The sequence below is a fragment of the Betta splendens genome, chromosome 4 (genome assembly GCF_900634795.4).
Source record: "Betta splendens chromosome 4, fBetSpl5.4, whole genome shotgun sequence".
Classification (NCBI taxonomy): domain Eukaryota; kingdom Metazoa; phylum Chordata; class Actinopteri; order Anabantiformes; family Osphronemidae; genus Betta; species Betta splendens.
The window spans coordinates 5,607,056-5,627,205 of NC_040884.2; the positions used below are offsets into that span (position 1 = coordinate 5,607,056).

The window sequence follows — 20,150 nt, forward strand, 5'->3', positions numbered from 1 at the left end:
AGGTTGTTCCCATCGACACCGGCACGACTGTAAATGGTCGTAGACGTATTGTAGGGCAGCGTCCAGCTGGTGTCGCGCAGGACGAATGAGAGGGCGGACAGGTGTGTGAGGACAGGTATGTGAGGACAGGTAAGAGCATCACGTGGACACACTGAGATTCACTCACACAACCCGCGTGGGCCGCAAATGAGCGTGTTGTGTTCACGTGTAGATGTGTATTCAGGAGATGCGCCACAGACTGAAAAGACACGCAACATGACGCCAGGTGCTCTATTTTGTGTCCGCCTTTGACATCCGACCATATTGTGGTCAGTCGATAAATAGTCTAAAGTGTCTGAACTGACATCCCGAGTTGTCGGTAAAAAAAACATGCATTTAAGAGGTAATGAGCACCGTAATCAAGCAGCGCCGGCGCAAATGTGCAATGAATGAAGTCCGGTTCAGAGTGAGCGGAGGTTTATTGAGGCCATGGACCCACGTGACCCCTGGCAGAACGCTCGCTTTAACCAGTTTAGTAATCTGGTCTTACAGGTATTTTTTATCAGCAACACTAATATATTATTGAGTTAGTGTCATTTTACTTATTGATGTAGAGCACATTTAATGTAATTCAGTGCAAGGCTTGACATTAATAGTGCAGTCTCACACTTTCCATTAACAGGTGGGTTTTTCAGAGCGGTAGACCTAATGACCATATTTCACAAGCTATTCATGCTGTATGGTTTGTTAAAAGCTCCCTTGGCAATATTGAAACATAGGTTCACTGTAACTTGGTTGAGTGTCTATACAGTAGATATGTATAATTGTATATGTGTGCCAAAGGGGAGAAAGTCAACTAAGGTGTGATGGATTCTTCTGCACACGCTGTCACACTGTACTGTGCTCGCTCTTATCTTACACACACACACACACACACACACACACACACACGTATGCAGAATACCCACGCGACACGCACACAGTCTGTAATTGGGAATATCATGAGAGTTTATTGACAAAAATGGTACTGCGGATGGTGTTGCACGGACAGCGAGAGCATCTGGAATTGATCTGCTTACTTTGCTTTGATAAAAGCTTCAGCGCTGATTTCTGTCTGACGATTCAGACGCCGCTGATACACAGGAAACACATCTGTCTCCTTCCCACCCCATTGTTAATAATCAACAAGTTAGGTAGGGTGGTGTTTTTTCTCTCCCTACTTCAATAGCCTTTTTTGTTAACCTCACTGCAAATATGGAAAAGGAAGATATGCCTGGAGTGTGGGATTCTTCCCTTTTTTCCCCTTTTTCTTCAACAACAGTTGAAGATTAAAAGAAACGTCTCACAGAAATCTGTCAATTCTGTATGTGAATAATGCTGTGTGGAATTTAATGGCATGAGTTATATTGGGTTTCCTCTACACCCACATTTTCTTTCAATAAGATCAATGGCGCTCAGTGACAGATAGGGACGGTCTTTTGTATCTTCAAATTTCAGGTTTCTGAGGGAATAATTAGATGGATGGATGAAAAGTAATGCATCAGTCTGCGAGGGGAGCTGCACCCAGAGATCCTCTAGTTCAACACGCATGCCTCCGCGCACGTCTGTTTGGTAGAAAACTGTTTAATAATCATGTTGAATTTCCATTGTTCTAAAAGTGGTTCTGCGCACTGATCTGGTGCTTTAAACCAATAGCAAACTTTTTGTGTTCTTTTTGCTGATATTGTTTATTTAACAGATAGGATTTTCGTTTTTTTTTTTTTTTTTGTCTGTTTCCCTGTCTCCTCTTTCAAACTTTCTGGTGTTGCGTTTGCGTGCAGGTAACCAAACTGGAAAAGGGTCTTCCTCCAGGGGAAGAAGGGGAGGTTGAAATGCGAGATTTATAGAGAAGCTTTAGGCATTTTTACTGTAACCGTGTCATTTATCTCCACTGTATAAAAAAAAAAACTGCTGCTCGTACAGTAAATTCAGTGAATTTCCCACAAATGCGATTAATCACAATTAGTTTAACATTAGACGTTTTGCACATGAATACAACCACAGGACAGGACACTTGAAAGCACTTTATACCGAAATGAATTTAGGCCAGTTTCAGGTGTTTCAGCTCCGAAGTGAATAAGGGCTGTTACAGTATCAGAAGCCATGCTCACTAGTTCAGCTTTTGTTTTCTTCAACATACATACACATTGCAGTGTAAGTCTACCTGCATTATTTTGTTGCTAAATGTGCAGAATCTTTCCACCCAGGGGCTGAGAGCACATTCTAAACGCTTAAAACAGGGAGAAAAAAGCCAGTGTTGATGCTTTGACTCATGTCTTTTACATTCCACCATGCTGTTGATCTGGCTCAGGGGTTAGGTAAGACTGCAAGGTGCTGGAGACAGAAGCTGCAGTCAAAGCAACTGTGATCGGGTGCAGACTTCACAGAGACCAGCAGATGGAGGGGAACGGAGCCGCGTGCATCCTGAAGGCTCAGCGAGAACTAAGAGGTTACACTGCACCGCTACAAAGATGACCTGTCACACGCCCAAACATGCCGTATCAATGCAGACGAGCTTCCTGCTCGTGCACCTCAGCGAGCGCCGCTATCAGAGGAAGAGAGGAAGGCATTACGGATGGAGGTGGAGGAAACGTGGCGTCTGGCTCCGTAAACCCCGGCGAACGTGGAGGCAGCGCGCGATGACGCCTGCATTTCCATCCTATTCGCTAATTAACGTTGTTTTGTCTTCAAAGTGAAATTGCAACCCATAGTTATCGGCCTTGATCGCAGCGTTTTCAAGGTTGTCTAGACGTGAGCCGTCACATAACAAATACGTGTAAATATAGAATAGCGGCGCTACAGAGGAATGAAGGATTTATGGCGTTTGGAGAGCGCTGTGCAAATGAGACACAGGAGAGATAGTCTGTGATAATGTGAAGGACAAAACTAGCATATTATTCCAGCCCAGATCCTTCATAAAAATCTAGTGTGTGTGTGTGTGTGTGTGTGTGTGTGTGTGTGTGTGTGTGTGTGTGTGGACCTGTTTGAGCTTCTCTTGGCAAACACCCAGCACAATGGCTCGGCATCAACCTGCGGCCTCAGTCTCTCACACACACACACACACACACACACACACACACACACACACACACAGTGCAACAGTTGAGCAGCGTCTCGTTCCCGTCGTCACCCGTGTGTGTCCGTGTGCGTGTTAGCGAGGTGGCTGGTGTGTGAGGGAGGTTAAATAGGTGCCTAGCGATGAGGGATGGGAGCTGAGGCGGAACTGGCAGAACAACACACACTCACTCTCACACACACACACACACACACACACACACAGGCAGTGACAGCAGGAACAGCACTATGAGGGGCTGGTGTAAACATCTGGAGCGGCCCGTGGCTCGTGATCACTGCATACTTTGTTTGGCCCCGTCGCCTGTCGCTGCTCGTTGTGTAATGCGTCCGTGCGTGTCGGCCTCGCGCGGGTCCACGTTCCTGGGCCACGCTGACGACTCCGTAGGAACTAACTCCGTTTAGTTGTCAGAGGTGGTGTGAATTAGAGGTGCTGCCGGCCACAGCGATCGCCGCTGTAGCTCATCATCTACAACCTGCGGGTGGAGGGAAACGTTGAAGCCTGTGACGCGCTGGGCGACGCTGACTTGACCATTTTGCTGGTTTGTAGTTGCCATGAAGCCTAAACCTGATGTTGACATGATCCACATTCTGGGATGACGGGTGCTCATCCTTGTGGCTGGTCTCTTTGACCTTCAATGCATTTACGTGAGATCGCAGCACTACTTTGCTTATAACACCTGTATGTTTACATTTCCCCATGAGCTCTCGCTGACTTGCAGTATATCTTGCTTTCTGTCCGACTCCTGCATGACTGACGGCGCTGAAGCGGTTAAACGTTCCCGAGCTCTGTCACAAGCATCAGGATCACTCAGGCTTTATGAACAAAGTGCTCATGTGACAGCGAACATGCCGCATTGTCAGCATTGTTTTTGTACAGTCATGGTGCACGGGGGCTGTCATTTAACGGGAGGCGGAGATGAGAGGTGGAGCAGGACGGCGATGGGCACCAGCAGCCGGCATCCTGCTCACGTCGGCGCGTTGAGATTAAGGCAGAGGTAAAAGTCTCAGGTTGAAACGGGGCTCGTGCCGCTGTGATACCTGCGGAACTTTCAGTTTAAGGGAAGCTAACGGACTAAAGAATCGTGTGGCGCTCGCATGCACGAGTGTAGCAGTCGCCAGGGATCATTCTTCCTGTCATCTGATGCATCATTGGGGGGCGGAAAAATGAACAAAATACCTGGAAGAGGGTGATGCTGCTGGCGAGGAGGTGGCTTATCTGGCAGCGCGCGCACACACACACACACACACACACAGCAGTAGGATGCATTCCAGTCACCACCAGCAGCCAAGCAGCAAACCCCTGAAATTCTTGTCAACACGGGGCCATGATGTTGTCCAGGATACCACGGCGCGGCTCCGGGAGTGTGTTTGTTTACGCCTTGTGCAGCCCCGCTTCCTGCAGCTCGCGGGTGTCAACCCGCCCACCGTCCCGCCGCCTCAGACCCGGGGAACACGGCGCGCAGGCACCCCGGGGGCTGAGCCTTCCTCTTGGACCGACTCAAGTGTTTGCTGTTTCCCACATTGTTGGAATTCAACACCAGCCTGTTTACTGGTCCCCGTGTGGCTCCAGCCCCCCTCCCCCTCCTCCCTTTTTTCCCTTTCTGTTCTCTCGTTCCTCAGCACACCTTCTCTGCATGGCACACATAGCCAGCATTCACTTAAAGTAATGAGCGACTGTGAGGAAACCGTTTCCTCGCCTGTACGTATGCGTTTATATGACCAGTCTTCTACTATCCCATTATCCCACACCACAGAAAGCTGTTTTAATGTTTAACCATAGTAGGATTACTTTAGTTTCACAGTAAATGAGTGGCTATAAATAGTGAAACCAGCACCAGATGTGATTGACTTGAATCTCAGGTATGGAAGCAAAGATCTGCTGCTTCCATGAATGTCATGATGTAAGAAACCAGTAAGTTTTACCCACCGAATGTCAAGAACAAATAAACTTGAAGCGGTAGTCTCACAATGGCAATATTTTTTTTTTACTCCTTTGAGGAACTATATGGGCGTCAGGGACATTGTTTTCATTTGCTTTATTTGCAGCTGACAATGAATCATACAATGCATCAAAGAAAATAATATACATCCAAAGGAAAATGTTAACAAGATGACGAGGCGCATGCAAAACGAATCTCTTCTTTATTGGCTTTGTATTTTTTTTGTTGTGTTGTTGTTTTTTTTGTTTGTTTTTTTACTTCCCTTCCTCGGAACAACCAGATGGCAAAGCTCCAGCTCTGCAGTCCTCTTCATACACTCATCATATTTGATGGGCATCCTGCTGCCGAGTTTCAAGGAGGCCATGTGTTTACGAAATGACATTTGTGACAAAAGAAAACTTCTATTTAGCAAGCTGATTCCTGGGTGGGTGCACGGGGGCAGCAGTGTGTGTGTGTGTGTGTGTGTGTGTGTGTGTGTGTGTGTGTGTGTGTGTGTGTGTGTGTGTGTGTGTGTGTGTGTGTGTGTGTGTGTGTGTGTTCATACCAGTTACTTCCATATCATCTCTGTTTCACACTGGTGTCATGTCATTTATTCACATCCTGCACCTTTCTTTTTGACTTTCTTTAACTATGTTACAATACATGTTATTTTCATTTTGTGCATGTACCATCCAAAACAATTTTTTTTCCATATCGATCTCATAAATATACACTGTGGGGGTCTCCTCCGCTGATGGATTCAAATATTCTGGACAAACTTTAGTTTGAAAAAGAAAAGAAATCATCTGCCGTACATTTGCAGCTCTAACAGGTTTTATGTTGGTTGTTTATTTGTTTATATGCTAACAGCTTATCCTAATAATGTCTTTGTCTTCAATGGTGAGGAATTCCCATCAAAGTTTTCCCCTTCTGTTAATACTTTAGGGAATTTTCAAACGTCGGGATGTATGGCTGTAATGCCCCAAGATTTGTTCTCCCTGAAAGAAACGATAGAGTAAGAATATATTAACTACAGAGCAACCTGGCTTTATGGGGTCTGCAATTACTCTTACTTCATTTTAGATGTACCAATATGTTACGCATGAATATACTATATAGATATATCAATATATGCTTTGCAGCATTCCTTTTAATTTAAATTTTAAAGCCATGTTCATGCATTAAAAAGCAAATTCATATTTTTGACTGCAGGGTTTAGATGCAAATCCATGGGGCATTACGTTAAAAACCATAAACATCATAAAAATAGGAAATAGAAATTAAAAATGGAGGCAAAAATGAGGAGGTTTAACTGGTCATTAATAACTGAATGCTTTCTCAATTGTTGATGTGATAAACGAAAACTGTTTTCAAGAAGGGAACACAAAAATGGCAAGTGTAATGAAAAATAAAACCCATTTAAAGCAAAGTAGTTTTATTCACACAAATTTAATAAGATATATAACAACCGTTTGGTCCATAAATATTTAAGGGGAAATAGTTTCTATACACCATCTTTATCAAGAAACAGGGAAACATGGACAATCTTGATAGAACACTTACTGTACTCAACTATTAACACGAAGATCAATATATAAGGTTCTTGGATTACCCAACTATATCTGAAAGAGTGCACAAATGCTTTCTATGACATCGCTGCCCCCTTTTTAACAGGATACACCATAAAAAGATCTTCGGAAATAAGATGCAAAACAGTACAAAACTAGTGAGGCGTCAAAAGGATGTGAATCAGTTAACAAAGAACACATATATCCTGAATTTCACATACTTTCTCCCAAGTTATAGCATAAGGCACGTAGTAGAACTGAGTTAGGCGTCTACTTGATTAAGTAGATCTAGAGAACCACTTTGTTCCGCAACAGAACAAATTGTGACGCTCGCAATGAAATGTATCAACTCCATTGAAGACTTGCTCGTTCTCATCTCTCTATCTTTCAGCCAGAAGAAACATGTTTTTGGTCTGTTCAGTGGCAAGTGTCGTTAAAGAAAGGATAAGTATGGCCCAAAAGGAGAACACATGACGATGACTCCCACTGGCTGCCTCCACCTGTCTGAGGTCATTCGAATGTTCACGTCAGCTCTACCCATCTAGTCTGCAGCGTCGCAACCACCTCCTTTTTTCCCTTTTTTCCAAATCACGTCGTTACCCTGAGCAACATGATAGAAACAATAATGCACTTTTCATTGGGCAGTATAATGTCACTGTGCAATTGGGTTTAGCTGTGGGTCTACGGATATGTTCAGCAGGACCGATCCATTTCGCTACGGTTAATCTATGAGGCCAACGAATCCAGGAAAGTGCTCTGTCGTCAAACAGTCGGTTACAGCGGTGCCCGTGAACTGCTCCCAATCCAAATTTCCCTGGCGCGTTTCTAATTCTCAAGCAGTTTCTACCAGCGTCTCTGCGTCACACGGTGAGCGCTTACTCCTCCACAGGCCACAGTTTGTCTCTATCGCAGTAGGCGCGCGGTCGGAATGGGATTTGTGCCGTTTTACATGTAGCTCTGTGGAAGTCATTAAAGCCTGTTTTACCCAGATACAGAACATTCTACAGGTTTATTTAGCAAATTACTCCAAAACAAAAATGGATCGGTTAGTGTGGACACAGTGCATACATATACAGGTGTCTGAGTCTTACTTTAAGATTTACCAATTAAGCATAAGTTAAGAAGGGCTGTTTTATCAGAATTCAATGCAAATGTACAAATAAAGTCAAATCAAGTCAAACTATTTTTCCAGACAATCTTCAGGTTTAGTTTTTTCCAGTAACTGTGTGAGTCCATGAAGATTTCCTAATGCCTTCAAAATGTCCAGTCCAGAATCTCGACTACAGACACGGCGGCCATGTTGTGTCAAATGCTACACATTAAAGTGATTTCCTCTTTATGCTGCTGTTGTTGAACGTGGTGCTCTTGTCGTGTACACAGTACAGCACTTTCTGTCCCAAGGAGCTGTCTCTGGTCGATTTAAAGGTGTCACTTAAAAAAATAAAATGTAAATTGAGGAAATAAAATAAGACAAACAAAACAAATTGAAAAAAATCAGATCAAATAAAAAGGAAAGAAAATCAGTCTGCTTGAGATCGCTTGTTAGAAAAGGTTTGTCAAGGTAGTTTGTGAAGGGCTCCCCGAATCATGGCTGTCCAAACTAGAGGTGACGGAGGTCACTACAGTGATAGAGGGGTTTGTCAGGTCTGTTAGTGTGGCCGCGCTGGAGGGGGGGGTCAGGGCCCCACTGTCGGACGAGGGTGGAGGGAGTGAGGTGCCATCAGCCTTATCAACACCTCCATTCTCCTGTCGCAAAACGTTCCTTCTGAATTTGGCTCTTGCGTTTTGGAACCAAACCTGCAAACCAATTCCAATGTGGCTTTTACTTTTGGTGTTCGAGTGAGATTATTTTTTTAAAAAGAGTCAGTGTACAGTAGTTTGCATATCAAGTTATCACAGCGATTACTGTCTCAAGTCACCCTTGCCTTATATCTATATCTATATATGGAGATAGAAATCTTTATATGGCAATTTTAATACATAGTTTGAACTTAAGGGGCAAATAACAATGAATCAGTTATTTCATAAACACTAAATACAAGAAGGTGGATTTTACTAGCAAAACAAAATCCTATGGTTTTAAGTTTTTATCTGTGAGATTTGAATTGCACCTTATTGGTGTCACAGTTAAAAAATGTGCACTCTCCATATTAATAACTGAGCTGCAGTTTTACATTTACATTTCTATGCCTGTAAACTACTTTTCTTCTTTCTCTCCCAAAGAATAGTATTTCGATAAATACCCCTGGATGTACATCTAATGACTAAATGGACCAACCAAAGCAACAAAAACAAAAAGGATGAGTCCAGTGATCATTGTGATGTGAAATGAGAGAGATGAGGGAGGACAGGGTGCGGACACATGGGGTGATCAGATCAGTAGGAGTGGCTCTGCTTACCTGTAGAACCCGCTTAGTGAGGCCCGTTTTCTGGGCCAGCTGCTTTAAGTCCTTGGCATCCGGGTTGTGGTTGATGGCGAAGTAGGATTTCATTGTCCGCAGCTGATGGTGTTTGAAGGAGGTCCGCATGCGTTTGGTCTTCTGCGTTGGAGGGTAGGCCTGCTGGTCGCGGTCCAAGTGGTCGGCGTCGTTCTCGTTGCAGCCTGGGGGGGGGGGGGCAGAGCACAGGGGTGGATCAGAGTCCGAGAGCACAACTCAGGAGCGGCCGCTGCATTTAAACCAGTGGTTCAGTTTGTATTTTAAAAGTGGAGCGACAACTTCAATCGCAGTGACTCCTCCGCTCACTGCTGCTTCATAATGCGTCATTATGTTGTTGGACAATAGGAATCAGTTACACTTTCTCTCTGCCATAAAAAACAATATATTTTCCCTCCATTCATTTAGAAATCACATTCTGATCATTATTAAATACCAATGTTAAACATAGCAAAATGATGTATTTTAACCATGCGCTGGTAGTGGGATAAATAATTTCTGTGTGTTTGCAGAGACTAAAAGGCCTAATGGGCCTCATTCATCAACAGCTAAGTGTGGAAAATACTTAAAGGTGAAAAAGCACATCCACTACATTAAATGCGTGTGCAGCTAAACGGTTCTGCTGCTGCTGCTGCTGCTGCTGCTTTAAAGGTTGGTAATTTATTGTTCCTCTAAATTAGATCTTAGTAGAATCCTGTGCTCTGAAAATAGACAAAAGTCCTTTGTCAAATTAATTCATTAATTAAAATTAATACAATACATTTCATATTTTACCTTTTATTTGACTCCAGATGCAGCAGAACATCAGCCAGTAAATAAAAGCATTTCTAATTTAATTCAGGTAAAATCTATTTGTTTTCTCGTATCCAAAATATATTTCTGTGGCTAATAAATATCAAATCAATTCAATCAACCTCCATTCATTTGTGGTAAACTAACATTGGGTTAAAATAGGAATGAGTGAGAACACAAAGATTTGAGAGACTGGATTGGAAACGTATTTAAATTCTGTGGCAGGTTTATGGTGCGTATTGCGTTTTTGTCTCCTGTAACACTTCTCTGCACCATTAATGTGACAAACCTTGACGTCTATGTTCTTCTGTTCCAGCCTTCACTGAATTGTGTTTCACTAGCTATTACCCACTAGGGGTCTCTATATCCAAACAAGACCAAACTTTACAGAGTGGCGTGGAATACTCGGTGGACCCACACCTTTCCCTGGTGAAAACAAACATGAATGTGTTCGCTAAAGCAGAAACAAAACCCTCAAACAAAACCACTTCCTATTTGTCATGAATATGAGCCTCCTGATCTGGAGAATGATATATTAGCCTCAACAGTTGTGGGACTAGAACTGACGGTATAACAGGCGATTTTGTGTTATTATAGCACAACAAAAGAACACGAGCAAGTTTGGAAAAGATCAAGACTAAATCATCCAGTTGTTCGCTCCGTGACTGTTTTTAAATAAATTAGTGGTTGTTTCAGGTTCAATATAGTATAGTGTTACTCTTAAATCCATCATATAAGTGGAACATTAAGTATTTAAAAGGTAAATCCAAACTGGAATCAGTCCGTTTTTTTAGATTGGAACACTTTAGTTTTTATTTAAATATTCCAAATGATAAATCTATAATATTCCCGCTGGGTCCTTTACTGTGTCTGTGGGGCTTTTTAATGAGCTCACAGGGACATCATCGCTCAGGTTTTTTTTTATGTTTCTCTATTATTTTGGGACTTCCCTTTAGTTTTTTTTTTTTTTACCTGCTCTAGTTGCGTCCTGTTTAACACTTTGTTGTTGTCCTGCTGTAAAGCAACTTTCAGCACTGCGCTAATCGTTCGTCCAGTGCGTCCATGAGAACGTTTGGGATTTGCTCAGGCTCCTTGGAACGTGTTCGGGAACAACAACCCGGAGCTGCCTGTGCAGAGGCCGGGCTCTCCCCGCAGCAGGGCCCCCTCCGCTGGGTCCCTGAGAACCGTGCTGACCGCGGCGCAGGAGGCCAGAGATTCCAACGTCACCTTTAATTAACGGAGAACAATTAACGCGCAGATTACCCTTATTTCTCCCTATTCACCGCGAACAGAGGAAACTTGGCGCACAATGAGCAACTTTCTCAACCGCGCACTAATTCGCAGAAAGGGACAACAAAATGGGGACGCCGCGGGGGGGTCCGGGTTCTAACTCGGAGCAATTCAACACAAGAACCGAGATGAACCCTCCGTTTAACAGTAGCTTGTGTGCTCTCTGCCGACCGGCCTCCGTCCGTCAGGAGTGGGACGAATAAAACATGCACTCGACGTTTATTTTGCTGTGGGTTTTACGCGCAAGTCACGAACTGCGTTAGCGTCATTCACGTACATTCTGCGCATTTATCCCGGCGCAAATTGGTCTTAATTATAAAATTCGATGAACAGGTTGACGCCGGGGTCAGATTTCGATCATTTTCCGGGCAACACGCGCCAGGGTTTAAAGAACAGAAACGGTGCGTTGAATGGATGAGAAGACGCGTGGACAGAAAGCTGCGGATCAATTAGCCCACGGCTACAGACGTTCACCTACATTTGCATGGCCTACAGGGCGGATTACTGCTTTCAGACACGTAAGGTGGAGCTACGGAGGGAACAGCTGTGGCACCGAGGAAATTTTATGCGTATAGAAATAAAAAAAGCAACGAAACATATTTCAAAATAAAACATTAAATAATTATTAACGAATATGAATAACAAGACAATTGCTTATTTAATCGTTTGATTCAACGTATTTCTGCTGCTATTTTTAAATGTGAAATCAAATTAAAGGGGTCAGGGCCTGTCCCATGGGGAATAACACACCTGACCAGTAGCTTAGTGGTTTGTTTCATAACCGTTTCACTGGGCTGAGTTCACCTATAACCGCGTTGAGGTGTTTTTGCTGTAGGGTCCAACGTGCTTCTGGACCCTTAGTTGGGAGCTGACAAACGAACACGCAGGTACCTGCCGTGCGGTGTCGGTGCGGGGCCTCACCTGTGTTGTAGCTGGGGATGTCTATCCCCATGGCCGGGCTCTTCCTCTTGCGCGGCCTTCCCTTCTGCGCCGTGCCGGTGCCGTTGAAGTACGGCAGCGTCAGGGCGCCGCCCTTCGCCGCCAGCTCCGCGAAGTTGAGCTGCGGGTGGTAGTCCGGTCCCTGCACCAGCGTCTCGAAGTGGAGCCGGCAGTAGACCAGGCTGTCCTTCATGCCAAAGTGGTCGCCCGTCGTCAGCGTCTTGTTGCACGTGCTGCACGTGAAGCAGCTCAGGTGGTACACGGAGTCGCGCGCTCGCATCACCATCTCCGAGGCCGAAATCCCGAGGTGGCAGCGCGCGCACCTCTGCACGGAGAACCTTCTGGAACAGACACATCGTCAGGACTCCTCGTGCGCGCTGACCCGAACGCGGGCCTAATGGGCTAAAAGCCGGCTAATAGGTGTCGAGCAGCCTGCTAGCTAACACACTGAGCTAACATCTGGCCCGCAGCTGACCGTGAGCGTGACGTGTGTCCAAGCGGGGCCTGCGGATGTGTTTGCTCTCAAACGGAATCAAATGCCAGCGATGAACGGTATCAGGCTCGGATGCGTTAAAGGTGATGGAACGTTACCTCCATTCACGGTGGTTAAAAGGGGAATCAGCTGAGGTTCTGAGCCATAATGAGTGGCCGCACTGGGCCAACGGGGTGAATGGGAACCACGTGAGTCACGCGTTAGAGTTGACGTCAATCCCTCTCTACTATTAAATGACAATCACTAACGAATAAAATAGAGAATCCTAATCCGAGCTGTTCTAAAGTGGCAGCACGCGGAGCCCGCAGGATTTATTCACGTGAGAATGTAAGTGAAGCCAAACGCCGCCTGTTGAACGAAAGGGCTGGACAACATAAATAAATAAAAAAAAAAATCACTGCTCTTCTTAAAAATGACAAATTAAATTCTCGTGTAAATTGGGCCACTGCCTTCGTGGGCGCGTGCGCGCGCGCGTGCCAGACTACGGCTGCATTTTCTCCTCGGTGTTAAAACGGCACGAACGCTGCACCTCCGCGTTTCTTACCTGTAGTAATCCTCTTTGCAGTAGATACTCCCATCCTTGGCGAAACACGTTAGCTCCGACTCCAGCGCTAGTTTACATTCACAGCATTTGAGACACCGCAGGTGCCACTGTTTGTCCACGGCCAGGAGGTAGTATCTATCCGAAATCTTGCCGCCGCAGCCGGCGCACAGAGCGGGCTTCTCCGGGCTCATCGAAGGCATCGTCTGGGTCAGAGAGAGAGCAGACACCGCATGGAAACTACTTTCTTCAGGCTGCTGGGAAAATCATATACAACATACATTATGCAGAAACATTAGCAGCAGACCTTTGGCAGCTTTCTGCTCATTAAATTAAAGATTTTTAATCTGGCCAACGGCCTCGGTGGCGGATTTAAAGCGCCCTTTAAACGGACTGTCAAACAATGCAGGCTTTATGCTCGACAGGCCGCACTCAAGGGTTCAGATACGTTTCCTTCAAACAACACAATAAATAAAATAGTATCATAGGTTGTGTTCATTTAATTTCAAATATAAAGGCAGCACTAAGTACCTGAAACTTCGGAGACAATTATGTTTTAAATGCTAAATATTTAAAGTCATTAGAATGCAGGACAGTATAACATTTATTATATTAATATTATATTGATAACAATAATATTAACAAAAACCCATTTTGCTACGTTATTTGTTAGTTGTAAATTGGGGTAACTCTAATTGAAATTTATAAAATCGCAAGCATCGCCTCCACATTGCTGCTCTGTGGTGTTGTGGGTATTTTTTTGTTTTTGTTTTTGATAACAACAATAGTATTACAAATATTTTATACAATTACAGATATAGTAACAGGCTGATTATTTTAATAACATCACGCGCAGTCCTGGTGATTTAATCAAATGAAAGGATATTTAACTCTCTACTTGACGCATATTGTCCGTTTTTGCGTAAAGCTGTAGCAACTAGAAAATTGTTTTAGTTTAACACGTGCGGAATGCTGCTCGCTCTTACGCCAGAATACCTGCGCATTGTCCCGCACGCTAACGACGCAGCGGTCGTCGTGTACGCGGCAACGAAGGTTAGAAGCGACTTTTCCCAAGAATTTGAACCCAGGTCGACCCGGCTCTTACCGACTCTCTCCCGTTGAGCTGCATGCCCTTCGCCAGACGCGACTCCGTTTTCGACCGTCTCTCCATCTCCTCCATGATCCCTTGGATGTGATCCCCGGAGATCCCGTGGAAAAGCATGGCTCCCGGTCCTGGACGCAACGTGCAACTGCCTGCCTCTGTCTTGCAGCCCACAACTTCCATATACTGTACTGCAGCGCTGCGCCCCACTCTCTCAGCGCATCCAAATGGGCTCTGAGGTTCTGAGAGAGGCACACAAAAACAACAACACAACCCCAGAGATTCAGATCACCTCCTCGGCAAAATGCAAAGGCAACTGGAAGAAAGGAGCGACGAAGGAACTACAACATGGGTGGGACGGGAGTGGTGGTGGTGGTGGTGGTGCACCAGCTTTTTCCTTCTTCCCGTGAATGTCTCTTCTCCAGAAAAAAAATATATAGTCCAAATGATGCGACAAACCGGTTGTGGAAGTGATGATGGTGGTGGTGGTGGTGGTGGTGGGGAGGGAGGAGGGGAGGGGGGCTACAGTGTGAACACTCGCCAAAAATAATGACACAAAGTTTTTCTTGTTTCTTTTTGGTGATTTCTCTCTCTCTCTCCCGTTTCCCAGTCAGGGGCTCCTCGGTGCTTGGAGGTCAGGTTGGGACTGCCTGGATTTGAGCGCCGTGTCCTATTTGTGAGGAGAGCAAAGCCTGCCCAGTCTGAATAATTTGGTAGGAGGAGTTCCCCCTCTCACTCACTCACTCTCTCCCTTTTCCCTCACTCCGTGTCTGTCTCTCTCGCCCTCTCTCTCTCCGCCGCCACTGGTTTCTATTCAGCAACAAAGAGCTGTCACTCTTCCCTCAAAAACTCCCGACTCTGGCTGCGGGAAGGACACTACTTCATGGTACTGACATTTTCATTACTTTTATTAAAGGGCAGGACGCTGGAGTGTAGTCATAAGCTGCATCAAATGAAAAGTACCCGGAGTAACCGAAATGTAAACATTAGATTTTTTTTAACACGCGTCAAACAATATGTCTAGTGTAATAGAAATTAGTAGAGTAGAAATATAAGCAAATGCTTTATATATAACGAGCTATTTAAGGATCTAAGGGCCTTGATTATGAAATTCTATTACCATACATTAGCTGCTGTTTTAGGGTTTGAGTTTTTAATCAGGTGTTTAGTTTTCCTAAAATAACATGACCGCGTGTGTGTGTGTGTGTGTGTGTGTGTGTGTGTGTGTGTGTGGTAGAAATGCACAGTCTGGGGCGGGGCAGTGATCAGTGACAGGCTAGGGCGGGGATAGATTGCGTTAAACGTTTGAAAAGAATGGGATTTTTTTAATGAATGGGATTTTGTTTAAAAATAAGTGTTTTCTATCACATGACAAACTTTTTTTAACCCATGCAAGACCGTGAGGATTTTAAGCTGCTGTAGACAATAGGTTTCATTTATTAGGCGACCATTCAAACTTCTATTTTAATAAATACAGAGACTTTGTGCTTCTATTTTCTCTCCATTAAACTTCTATTTAAAGCTAGAGTTATTCCCTGTCTTGCATTCATTAACGCAGCCTGTCTTTTTTTCTGCCTCCTAATTTAGGCCAAACCCTTGTTAACCTGGAGAAGAGGTGACTGACTATATCACATCATTCCATTTATCATGTGTGTGAAGGGGCGCCTACAGAGGGAACCTAAAATACCTCCAGCCTGGGAAATCACCAGCATTTAACGCACGGAGCCTGACGTGCTCTTAACAGCACAACGTGCAGCTTCTGCTGGACGCGTTCGGCTTTGCGGAGGCGGCTGTGACGCCACAAAAAAGATCTGTGTCAGTTTTAAAGGGTGCGAAAACTCTGTGACGCAAATTAAAAAGAAGCAGACCGAACGACTCCGGCGTCCGGCGAACCGGAGGCCAAATGTGGTGACAACAACCCGAAACGGGGCGGTTCAAAGTCTGCGCCGTGACAAACACAGCTCGGGCCTGAGTCCTTGCAGCCCCGGTCCCTGCGAGGTCAACGAGCGGAGAATCTGCCACAAAACAACGAGACCGACTGGATCTGCGGTTCAGTCCCATTAATAGATTTACTGGGGCTCAGGGGGGTTTGCAGGTGTGGATGCTTCTTCTCAAGACGTGTTACATTATCGTGTCCACCGCCACCCCCACATACACCCCCCCCTCCCAACACACACACACACACACACACACACACACACACACACACACACACACACACACACACACACACACACACACACACACACCGCCACCCCCAGCATGGAGTTGTGTTGGCTTTAATTGGAGGCCCCTTGATAGCGGCGCTATAAGACGAGGCTTGAACACCTCCCGGACGGACTGGACCCGCAGCTGTTCGGAAAAGCCGGACGTTAATTTGCGCTCCGCCGGTGTCTCGGCACCTTCCACCGAGCGGTGAAAGAGGCTCAAAAAGGACACGCGGAATTCATTTCACCTGGACAAAGACGCCCTGACAGGAATGATCAGTGCAGCTCTGTGTGATATTAATCTAACTGTTATCCCCCCCCCGCTCTCTCCCCCACCGAAAATTAAATAAAAGCCTTCGCAAACCCTGGCTTCTTGTGTTTATTCGTAATACGCGCATGTTCGTGTTTGTTATAAAGACGTCTATCACGCAGTTAAAGAATACTGTTATGACCCGTTGCCTCCAGCACTGACATTTGATTTCACTGAAGAGGTTTTTAGATTGTGTCAGTGCACACCGAGGGGCTGAGGGAGTAAAGGCTTTTGTGTTGTTTCTTCATATTTAATTGGGATATTACCTGCAACTATATATATCCAACGAGCCGCTATTTATTCATAGAGTCGCGAAATTGCGAAGCTTGTATATAAAACAAGGTTTAGAAATAATTATACAATAATATTATAATACCAAAAAAACAATATTTATGTTGCTTCTTGTGGAAAAGTCAGTTGCAAATTGAAACGTTTTCTAAACGTGCGCTAATAAATAAGCAGGCTAGTTACTACCTATCACATCATTACTGTCTTTAAGGGAACTTAAGAAAATTAAATTAATCAAAGCGATTCGGTGTCATTGTTCGTTTAGCCACTGAGAATGATTTGTCCTAATTTCAGATTCATGATACCATTTGATCAGATTAAGGCTTTGAAAACACGTCGTTAACGCTTCGTCATGTTTGCTCTACTTAAAATTTTGACATTTATTATTAAAGAGAAAATAAAAACCGTGTTTGAAATGACGTGAGACCGTGGAGGCTCGTTGGGCCACCGACGTTTGGCACATGAATAAAATAAATAACAACAATGCCAGCAACGATCCAAACAAGCTTATTCTATAGTTTTACATTTTCCCAGAGCGGTTTAACCTTTTATTTAGATGTTCTGCTAGTTGCTCTACTGATTTATTTAAAACAGTGTAAGTAAACAAATATAGAGAGAGCGCGAGTTTAGTTTGGATGCTGTTACCTTCCACCACATCCCTGTCTGTCCCGCACAATATGAAGCCACCAAATGATAAATACGTCACCTATGTATTTATCCTATTTATCATTACTCCACACGCTCGCGCCCACCGTTCCGTTAAAAGCTGATCCCGTCACATTATTATTATTCGCCTATATGAAGGCGCTTACCTGAGGCTCAGCTGTGTGAGATCCTTGAGCAGCGCGCAGGCAGAGCAGCTCCGGATTGTGCGCAGTGAGCAGAGGAGTCGGAGGCAACGCTGCCGGTAGATGGGGGGCTGTTCCTCGTCTCTGAGCCCACAGTTCCAGTTCGGGCGTCAATTAAAAACACGAGACATTTAAATATTCCTCTCCCATATGCAGACAGCCCTCAACACATCACAGCACGCGCGCACGCACGCAACGCGCAAAAATGAAACGGCACGAGCCAATGGCCTACTCAGCATGTAGGTTATAACGTGTGATGTAGTCGTAAATTAAAGATGCATAAACGAAATGATGTGGAGTCGGCGGTGGCCAAACGGTGAAGCCGTAGTAGGTGGACTGTTATTTCAATTCGTTTAGGACTATTTCAGGAAAATCAAGCTTTTATCTTTACGCAATTGCAGCTAAAAGTCCCACTAATATAATAAATGCCTTCAAGTTTTATTCTACACAAAAGACGACTAAAGCATATTTTGCAATTATAATTAGAGGCAAGTTCGATCACGAATGCCTCTGAAAAATTCGATTCACTAAATGTATGATGACTGTCGCTCAGGCACAAGTTCACACTGCGTGAGATGCACGTGAGTGAGGACGCTCACAGCTCTAATTTCACTGGTTGGAGAGCAGAGGTTTGTGTGAATAAATAATGGGTCTATAGTCAAACTAGTTCAATCAATCTGACAAAGATGTGGAGCACAACAACACACGCCTGCGGAAAAAAAGGATTTGGAAATGAATAACAATACCAAAATGAAAAAAACAGTAAAAAGTGCTCGTTAATTCCTGAATCTTAGGCATTTTACTCATGACGATTAGGACCCATAATGAGGAAAATACGCTGAAATATACTATATATGCATCAATACCTTTTATGGGTTTGAAAACGACTAATAATTCATAAAAAACGAAGATGTAAATAAAATAAATAATGAACAGATTAACTCACAGGAGACATTTGCTTCCACGAACAACCTCTGGTCCATCTGATTTTATTCACCGCAACAATCGTCCAAAAATAGCAATTATACATAAAAATAATTATTAGGCTTCGTTTCCTCTGACCTGTAACATCGGTGTCTCCCTCTGTCGCACCTGGAGAATCAAGCTGACAAACTTCTTATGAATTCAACGCAACACTGGGTAAATTTAGCCAGAAACCATTTTACACACATTTGGCCTCATGTTGCAGCATCTAATGAATAAAGAAATGTTGATGAAAAATTCACCACTGTTTAATAAAGTCTAGATTCTGATGAATATTAATATTGTTTATGTTGTGAGGAGGGTTTGACAGTGCCTGGACATTTAGGAGACTTACAATATGGCCATGATTTTACATTAACCATAGTTTGCATTGGTGCTGTAGCGTCATTATTATTCACCTGAGTGGATAGTGGATGGAAAAGTCTTTAAACTGTGTATTTACTGGTAATGCCACAAAGGGAGGTCATCCAGAAAAGTGTCCTCAACCTCCTCACACTGGCCACTTCAGGAATAACACACCCAGGTGAACACACACAGATCCCATTAGACAACAAGTGAACACAATACTGTGAGTGGGACTGGGAGCGAGGGGTGACGATTAATTAGACCTCCTAACTGCCTGCATAAATGATCACGTGCCATTCTGCTAACAGTCATTTTGCTCCGCTCCTTCCGCCTGGGTTCACATCACAATGTATCTCATCAATAATGCAGCGGCAATGAGATCCATTTCACCGTGCAGCACCACGCGAACTGCACACACAGCGTTTCTCCCGTGACACCCGGGCGCAGGCTCCGCAGCGAGCTCGTCGGTGCGACCGCAGACGCAGGACGCCCTCCTCCTCCTCCTCCGCCTCCTCCTCCTCCCGGCTCGTCTCCGCTGTAGGGCACGGCGCTTGGATCCCCACACATCCAAGGTTCGTCTGGAGCCGTCATTTCTGGGTCACCTCGAGTGACACTTTCGGTCTTGAAGGGAGTTCTCAGCCGCTACCGGAGCCTGGCCAGGAAAAGGAGCAGGCGAGGAGTCACAGAGAGGAGGGAGGAGGAGGAGGAGGAGGAGGAGGCGGGAAGGCTCTCCCAGGATCCTCTGTGGCGCGAGGAACCACAGGCTAAACACTGACAGAACGGAGGAGAAAGAGTGAGAAGGGAAAGGGGGCTGAGGAGGAGGAGGAGGAGGAGGAGGAACGGAGCAGAGGGAGGAGTGAAGCACTGTAAAGCCGTATCCAAGTCACATGCACCCCGTCACACGAGCGTGAGCCTGGGTGGGAAGGTGAGGGATGATGAGACGTTCTGGAAATATTTACAAACACAGAGTGGACACGGCTTCGGAATCATCGGAGG

General features: G+C 44.9%; 1 protein-coding gene and 1 long non-coding RNA gene across 8 annotated transcripts; one reads left to right on the forward strand and one right to left on the reverse strand.

The window, feature by feature from the left end:
• The first annotated feature begins 5 nt into the window (after nt 1–5).
• Nucleotides 6–16,878, forward strand: LOC129603961 (uncharacterized). The gene is made up of 3 exons (XR_008694411.1): nt 6–129; nt 14,783–15,058; nt 15,760–16,878. It is a non-coding gene; the product is annotated as an uncharacterized LOC129603961 (long non-coding RNA).
• On the reverse strand, nt 5,115–18,354 carry lhx9 (LIM homeobox 9). Of its 7 annotated transcripts, XM_029146815.3 has the most exons (6): nt 17,790–18,354; nt 14,176–14,414; nt 13,074–13,327; nt 12,019–12,377; nt 8,980–9,182; nt 6,431–8,377 (listed from the first exon to the last, which is right to left on the reverse strand). In XM_029146815.3, the coding sequence occupies exons 2-6, from the start codon at nt 14,353–14,355 to the stop codon at nt 8,123–8,125; spliced, it is 1,251 nt and encodes a 416-aa protein (XP_029002648.1). In that variant the 5' UTR covers nt 14,356–14,414; nt 17,790–18,354; the 3' UTR covers nt 6,431–8,122. The 7 variants fall into 7 exon arrangements, with proteins under 7 accessions (XP_029002653.1, XP_029002655.1, XP_029002648.1 ...); XM_029146820.3 differs by lacking the exons at nt 6,431–8,377; nt 17,790–18,354 and adding an exon at nt 5,115–6,010 and having other exon boundaries at nt 14,176–14,800; XM_029146822.3 differs by lacking the exons at nt 6,431–8,377; nt 17,790–18,354 and adding an exon at nt 5,115–6,010 and having other exon boundaries at nt 13,074–13,276; nt 14,176–14,796.
• Nucleotides 18,355–20,150: the final 1,796 nt, after the last annotated feature.

What these genes read in the sequence shown, in the direction of transcription:
- lhx9 (XM_029146815.3), bottom strand. Translation starts at nt 14,355, where the DNA reads ATGGAAGTTGTGGGCTGCAAGACAGAGGCAGGCAGTTGCACGTTGCGT. An exon ending in AGCTCAACGGGAGAGAGTCG is followed by an intron (nt 13,328 to 14,175) that starts GTAAGAGCCGGG and finishes TGATTTTCCCAG; the next exon opens with CAGCCTGAAGAAAGTAGTTT. An exon ending in TGCAAAGAGGATTACTACAG is followed by an intron (nt 12,378 to 13,073) that starts GTAAGAAACGCG and finishes TGTCTGTTCCAG; the next exon opens with AAGGTTCTCCGTGCAGAGGT.